Source organism: Danio aesculapii, chromosome 24, assembly GCF_903798145.1.
Source record: "Danio aesculapii chromosome 24, fDanAes4.1, whole genome shotgun sequence".
Taxonomy (NCBI): domain Eukaryota; kingdom Metazoa; phylum Chordata; class Actinopteri; order Cypriniformes; family Danionidae; genus Danio; species Danio aesculapii.
Genome location: NC_079458.1, coordinates 12,010,276 through 12,018,538, shown reverse-complemented (window position 1 = coordinate 12,018,538; position 8,263 = coordinate 12,010,276). Strand labels below are relative to the sequence as shown.

At 33.1% G+C, this 8,263-nt stretch overlaps 1 protein-coding gene across 2 annotated transcripts in view; it reads right to left on the bottom strand.

The window, feature by feature from the left end:
- Positions 1-2,207: 2,207 nt before the first annotated feature.
- The window catches only part of LOC130218745 (glycogen debranching enzyme-like), a 65,919-nt gene continuing 59,863 nt past the window's right edge, over positions 2,208-8,263 (bottom strand). For both annotated transcript variants that reach the window (XM_056450999.1, XM_056451000.1), the window contains exons 32-34: positions 6,558-6,645; positions 6,342-6,475; positions 2,208-2,746 (exon numbers count right to left, since the gene is read on the bottom strand). In XM_056450999.1, coding sequence (XP_056306974.1) covers positions 2,629-2,746; positions 6,342-6,475; positions 6,558-6,645 — 340 coding nt within the window. In that variant the 3' untranslated portion in view covers positions 2,208-2,628. The remainder of the gene's footprint in view (positions 2,747-6,341; positions 6,476-6,557; positions 6,646-8,263) is intronic.

Sequence of the window (8,263 nt, the reverse complement as noted above, 5' to 3'; positions counted from 1 at the left end):
TTTTCAGTGTAATGTTGTGACAACGTAGATCTAGTAATCACCACAAGAGAAGCAAAGCTAAGTAAAAAAAAAATCGTTATGCCCCAGAATAAAATGCTTCAGTCATTATTTCCATCGTATCTGCATATGATTAAACATACTATAAATTATACCTTCAGCGTTTTCTCCAGTAAATGTTGATTTTTCTGCATTCTTCCATGTTTCACCAACTATGTCAGACTTGTCTGAACTTGCAACTAAATGTTACTTTCATTATTTTTGTGCAATTAGCTAGTGTAACCGGTGTACACTTCTTCTCTTACAGCAACTCATCTTTCAAGTGAGATGTGATCTTTCAAGTGAGATGTGTGGTGCAATCACACATTCTTTTCTACAGATCTTGCTTGTAAAAAGCGTCCATTCAGTAAATATAGTAAGTATACAAACAATTCAGTAAGTATATTTCCTTTTTATCAGTCTGATCATTCTCCTCTGACCTCTCCCTTTAGAAAATCAGTTTTCTCACATTACTTCTGCTCATTTTCTCTAAACTTCTGAAATCAAGAAGCATTTTCTTGACAAGTAATAACTTTTTTGTCTTGCAAAATAATCTGCCAGTGGGGTAAGCAAAATAAAAGTATAGTTAGATTATTTAGCTTATTAGATTAATTAGATTAGATTAATTATTAGATTATTTAGGAAAACTTTTTTTAGACTTTTTAGACACTTTTTTTGTCTAAAAATGATTCTTAATTTAAAATTCTTTAGATATTTGGACTCGACAAAAAACTCCTCCAAGTAAGATAAAACATGTTGCAATGCAGCAAGCACTCGCTCATCTGGCACCAACAACTTTCTCACTTGCTACACTGTAAAAAAAACCTACTAATTAACAGTTGCTGCATTTTGTGATTCACACGTTTATCTGTTTATTTATGGTTGTGAATTACATTATTGGATGTTAAACACAAGGGTTTTGCGTTTATTTATGGTTGTAAATTGCATTATGGAACCTTGATCTCTGCTCTGTGAACTTATGATGGTGAAAATTCAACTCTACAGTTTAACAAAGTGACTTTCATTGACAGTTTTAGTAGTCTGAAATAGTATAATGTGTAAGAATTAATATATAGAGAAATAAGCCTGTAAAATAACAGAAAACATTATAAATGTGTTTAGTTTATTACAAGGCTTTTGTAATGTAATAAACAACACCGACCCAGACAATATGTTACTTTAAAGTAATAAAAATTTTCATATTAATAAAAATGGCAAAATTTTCAAGGGTAAAAGTTGTTGGAAGAAAGATCAAGTTCTCATAATACAATTCAAAAACATAAATAAATGGGGAAAATTAAAACACAATACACAAAAATATGGAAAACTGCTAATTAACGGATATTTTTTACAGTGTATATTAATAATGATGCTGTTTTATATACAGTTTGAGTATGCCAGTCAAACATGAAATAGGATTGGTGATTTCATTAATCTTAAACAAGACAACTATTAATTTAAGCATGAGATCAAGAATAAATCAAATAATTGTGTGGCACCTGCTCTTTAAGCCCTGAGTAAAACTAAAACATAACGTCTTACTTGAAGCACTTTGTTGTGTAAAGTAATACCATGAGGGAAGAACAACGAGCTTTTGTTGGCCAAGCACATCAGATGAGGCAACCATGACTAAGCAAAAAAAAAGAAGTCATCCGTCCTGTAGATCAAAATAAATATCAACTTGTAATAGGTTGAAGACTTTATAACATGAATAAAGAATTAAAAAAGAATGAGGGAGCATAAAATATAATTTAATAAGCATGAATGAATATGTTTCTTAAAGGGATAGTTCACGCAAAAATGAAATTAGAATTTACTCGCCCTCAAGGCATCCTATGTGTACACAAAAAACAGGATTTTGATGTCAAGAGGTGAGTTGGATGCTTTTTGTTTGTTTGTTTTGCAGCATTGTGTTTCTCTTCACTGTCCTTCCAAAAGAAAACGTGCAATGCATATTCCTGTCCAGCTAGTGGTGCTAAATACACCAAAAAATAAATCTCTTAAAATAAGCTGAAGTAAACTGTTTATATATATATATATATATATATATATATATATATATATATATATATATATATATATATATATATATATATATATATATATATATATATATATATATATATATATATATATATATATATAATTGCATTGATTAACTACAGGAGACCTTACTCCTGGAGCTGTGTGAGGCACTTTTATTATGGATGGATGCACATTATTGTACTTGTTTTAAACTGTTTAAGAAAAACAGCCTCTGTTTCCACTGTAAAGCTTGAGAGACCCAGTAGTTGTACATTTAAAAAACTGACTGAAAAAAAAGAACACTGTATACACAGAGGATGCACTTAGGGTGACTAAATTATAGATTCATTTTCATTTTTGAGCAAATGAACTCTAACCGACCTAATCTGGCAAACACTAACAAAAGGGTAAAGATTTGTACATGATTTAACATGATTAAAAGGTAAAGTGTCACTACAACAAGAGTTTGGAAGATTGTGAATGTAAAATAATTTCCTCAGAATTTTTCCAGGTAGGTGGCTGGGGAGAGATGAAAATCATGGGAGAGCTACAAAGTCTAAGATATATTCATAGATCATACAGAGCCTCCAGAACAGTGGCGATGGACCAAGCCTGCGTTTCACAACTGAATGGACAGTACTGACCGTTTTCATTGGTCAGCTCAGGTAAACCCTTCCAAGGTGATCTGGATCAAAGAGAACACATAAATGTGTAAACAGTGTGTAAATGACTCTTCTGCTGTATTACAGTACAGTATGCCATAAGTACAAATGGTTTAAAAACAAATGTAGATGTTTTGTTTTTTTGTTGCTGAAGTAACTGAGGCACAACTGTAAAGGCTCCGCCTTCTTCTGAAAAGGGGGTGGGGAGCAGCAGCTAATTTGCATTTAAAGTAACACAAAGCTGTTTTTTTAATTAATAGTCCAATCAAAGGAGGAAAAGTCTTTTGCATATCTCAGAAAAATTGGTGCAGAGGCAATATTCCTTCAAGAAACACACATTAAAATATTAAACAAGGTTTAGTATTATAGCTCAATGAATGTCTCAAGTCTATCAATTTTTCTACTAAAGCCAAAGGAGTAGCGATTATTATTAGGGATATCCAGATCCAATCACATGCCCGTATCGGATGTAACCTCCCGATCAGGACTCAAATATATGTATTCGGTATCGGTTCAGTAATAGATCATAACCGGTTATCATGTACTGACGTCATTTATCTCATATGCACTTTGTTGCAGTAAAACACTATGGCGAGGGAGGTGAGCACGAGTAGTTAAAACGCAGGAACTCTGCACAATTCACTGCATGTGTTGGCTTGACAGTCATTCATCTGACACTGAAGTTACAGTAGAAACCTCTATTTCACTCCCATGGAGAAAATGAAAGTAAACTTTGACCTGCTGGCGTGACGTTTCGTCTTTCAGCTGTTATAGCGATACTTGTGGATCGAGACATGAGCACATGTCTGCAGAGTGAGTTTTCTCCACCGCGTCTATCATGGATGAGTTGTGATCGCTGCTGCCGTTTATCAGTGTCACTCATCGGTGAACAGCGCCAGCGCGTAAGAGCTAATCGCAGCCCTTTCTGTTGAGCGTGAGAACAGTCATAGGCATTTAAGAACTCGCTTGACAACGCACAGAAAACGTTAACGCACAGAAAGTGATATCATTTTTACATTTGTTTATTTGCTTTAAGTGCTCATGTTGTTCTGTGACTGTACTTGAGTTTTGTTTGATGCATTCATAAAAAGAGTTTTCAGTAGCACTTTATAATAACTACACACATTTAATAATCATTAGCAAATAGTGAATTCATTATCTGTTAAGCATTAACTCTACATTAATAAACTTTAGTAAGCAGTTTATAACTGTAGAAACCAATGCTGTATTCTTGACTTACAACCACATTTATAATGTGCTTAATAATTGTACTTTCATACTTTATTACTTAATAATTGTTCATTACAAAATTAAGTATTGCATTATTTACAAACTATTTGTATTTAAGAGTAGTTAGAGGTTTTTAAGATCATTCAGAATGTTACTTTATTAATCATTCACAACTGAAATTAATGTTTATACATCTTATTATTCAGGGATACAGTAATGTTCCTATGTACATATACAATAAATGCTTTATTAACTTAACTTCATGCAGTTTTGTGACCTAATCTAAAGTGAGGACTATTTATGCTTTATAAATCCCTTATAAATGACAAAGGCTCAGTATCAAATGAACAATAATATTTGCAATCTTATCTAAAAAGTAAAATGACTGTAAAGTTTAAACATTGCTGAATAAGAGGAGTGTCAAAATACGACATAAAGTTGGATAAAACAACAACAATATAATCATTTAACAATATAATAAGATGCAATGTTTAAACTGTAGAGTAATTATATTTTATTTAAGATTGCAAAGATTTATTTTTTATTTGATGCAGTTTCATTTCTGTATCTTCAAACGAATAGAAATTAATAAAGTTGTTTATTTTCTTTTATTCCTGTTTAGAATATAACTGAGCCTTTTATTGTCATTTATAAGGCATTTATAAAGCATAAATAGTCCTCACTTTAGATTAGGTCCCAAAACTGAATGAAATTGAGTTAATAAAGCATTTATTAACATACAAATTAGCTATTAGTATATGGCTGAATAATAAGAACTCTAAATGTTAATTTGAATAGTTTATTAATCATTTACTAACTCATTCTGAATTATCTTAAAAAACAACTAACTATGCTTAAATAACTGGTTTGTAAATAATGCAATACTTAATTTAGACATGAAAAACAAATCATTAACAAAGTATGAAAGTACAATTATTAAGCACATTATAAATGTGCTTATAAGTCAAGAATACAGCATTTGTAGCTGCAGTTATAAACTGCTTACTAACGTTTATTAATGTAGAGGTAATGCTTAACAGATAATGAGTTCACTATTTTTTATTAATGCTTACAAAATGATTCATAGTGTGTAATAATAAAGTGTTACCAAGTTTTCTTTGAGCAGGTCAAATTAAAGGTACAGTTCATATATCTGACTGCTTGTATTAAAGGACAATATTGTATTACAAATACATTTAAAAAGTATTTTAATTATACATTTCAATACAAGAGCTGTTGTGATGTAAAGTAAAACATAAAATAGTGTACGCAATGCACTGAGATATCGAATTGGACTGAATCACTGGCGTGATAAACGTAACCGAAACAAACTGTGAGAGCAGTGTAGGTTCACACCTCCAATATTCTCATTATTTTTTAACAGATCTATAGTTATGCAGTGGCACAGAGTTAGACCTCTTTCTCTAAACCTGTGCGGCATGACATCTCTTAGTTGCAGAGATGCTATTGGTTAAATGCCGGAAAAGTAGAACGGAAGCAGCTTGAAGCGGAAAGCATGAGTATGTCTGGAGGTATTATAAAGCTGTTGATGACAACATTGCCATAGCAAACCGTGAGATATGTAAATTTGGGGTTGCCTGCCGGGTATTTTAAGTTGATGTGCTATTTGTTTTTATATATATATTTTTTATATTTACTGTTTGCACATAATTCCAAAAGTGAAGAATTTATGTTATTTATTACTTGATTGTTCAAGCTACCTCATAGAAGTGCTCTGTTTGTTAACAGAGTTGTTGAATGTTAAAATAAGGTGAATTAAATACAAAATAAGGAACATCCTGGATCTGTTTCTTCGCTCTTCTTTATTCTTTTTTTATGTATTAGAGAAATATTGGATTGGGTTTTGGTAGATACTTAAAATCGAATGACTCAGACTCGAGGGCAAAAAACAGATCTGGACATCCCTAATTATTATCAAAAAATCTGTTGTCTTTATTCATAAACAAAGAATTAATGATATAAATGGCAAACTCTTGATGGTTATTGGGTAAATTAATTAATTATCCATCACTTTCATAAATATTTATGGGCCTAACTTTGACTATCATAATTTTCTTTAAAAATTTTTTTTTTCTTTAAAATCATTTTTTCCCCAAAATGATTTTTAGAGCAAGGTATATGATATGATATGTTTTGAGCTGAAACTTCACAGACACAATCTAAGGACAAACCAAGCGTCAAACTTTGAGTTTAGTTCCAACCCTGCCCCAACACACAATGTAGCTCAAAAATACGCCTGAAGTAGCTGGATCAGGTGTTAAATTGTTATTGGAGTGAAACTGAGTTTGACACCTCTGCCTTAGACTTATACATTACAACAAACACATGATCTGACCCACTTTTTGGTTTTGCTTTGTTTGGTAATACCTTTCTAAATGGTTGTGAAGTCTAGACAGAACATTCTTGACCAGGAACACGCTTTGATTGTACTTCTCTTGGCCCATTTTCCTTCCAAAATAAAGTTTGGCTCTTAAGAAGTATCCAACCAGCCAAAGCCATTCCTGTAGACAAATTTAATTATGCATGTATTACAAATCTATTACATCCAAAGCAATGTATTGATGTCAGTTTATAAAAACATACAGGTCCTTGGTGATAGTTGAATCCTTTTGCACGGTTGTAGTTGTCATTGTCCAGGGCATTGTCATACACACCACAGTACACCAGATCACTGTTAGACAAACACAGAGACACATAAATCAAACATTTCTACATGGGAAACACTTCTACAATGTGATATGTGATATTTATCCTCCAAAGTAAAATTATAGTTGTTGTTTTAACAATGTGCAACTTAAAGGTCAAATGAAGCGCTTTAAAATGTGCATTTGTTTTGTTCCACGTTTGACATTATCTCAACTGACACATGAAGACAGGGCGGGGCATATAGTAAGTACGTAAGTAATGTGTATATATATAGCGCATTCATCGTGTATGGCCATACACCCAAAGAGCTTTACAATCATGAGGGGGGTCTCTCCACACCACCACCAGTGTGCAGCATCCACTTGGCACACCAGCTATTGGTGGAGTGGACAGACAGTGATAGAGCCAACTCGGTGGATGGGAATGATTGGGAGGCCATGATTGTGAGGGCCGATGGAAGGAAATTTGACTAGGACACCGGGGTGACACCCCTTTCTCTTTATGAGAAGTGCCATGGGATTTTTTATATATTAGCTTCTCCCCCTTTAAAAAACAGCTAATAGCCTTTTTGCTTTGATCACAGCTCTGCCAGCGAGTGGTTGAGCTCAAGCGCATCAAATGCAAATCAAATGAGAAGCATCTTAAAGGGGGCGGGGCATGTCAGACACTAGAGAGTATTTGATAGGTCAGAAAATTTGATGAGTGTGTGTGAGACACATATCACATACATCATTTGACTTTTTATTTAGCCACAAATGGAGAACGAAAACGAATCTAGTATAACGCATATCAATAGCTATGTTTCCGGTGGATGGAAAAGCCATGATGCACATACGTTTTAAAAATGTGCATAAAAAACATATGAGCATAACTGAACAGGGTTTTTATTTGATGAGAAAAGATTCAACTTTTTATTCGATAAGAAAAGATGCGCATAAACTATATAAGAGATCATGTGATGATAATAATGTGTGTGAATGGGCAAACCAGAAGGCTGAGCACACTGTAAAACATCTGAAATGTTGTTTTGGTCATTCCTAAATGCCTTATTATACCATTTTAGTATTAGTGTTAATATATTATTAATTACCTTCAGAATTGTCAAGAGCGTCTGTGCTCCGTGTCTCATGCCTTCAAATGCCACTATGCATTCATTGTGTGTGCATTGTCTTCTGAGGTGCAAGTAATTTAATAAATAATGAAAAGATTCACACAGCCTCTCCTACCGCAGCAAATTCCATTTTTACTGTTGATATTTGGCGCCAGTTAATCAGGAAGGGTCGGCTTTATTCTCTTTGACTTGTTGGATGGAAATGTTGCTGTATTCGCATGTCTTTTATGCGATAATCCAGTTTTGCGCATACATTTAATTAGCATCCTCAGATGGAAACATAGCTAATGTCTGTAAAGGGACCAGTGATACAATGCAGCAGTCAGTGAGTGCGAAGATGACAACAAATCCAGCGGCATTCGATAAATAAAGCACACAGAATCCCACGACTTTTTAACACAACAATTAAACTCCCTTTAAAAAACATCTAAATGCTCTTTGGACAACTAACGGTCAAAAGTTTGGGGGTCAGGTTTTTTTATTATTATTATTAGCTTATTTAATAATTTAAATAATTATTAATTTAAAATTT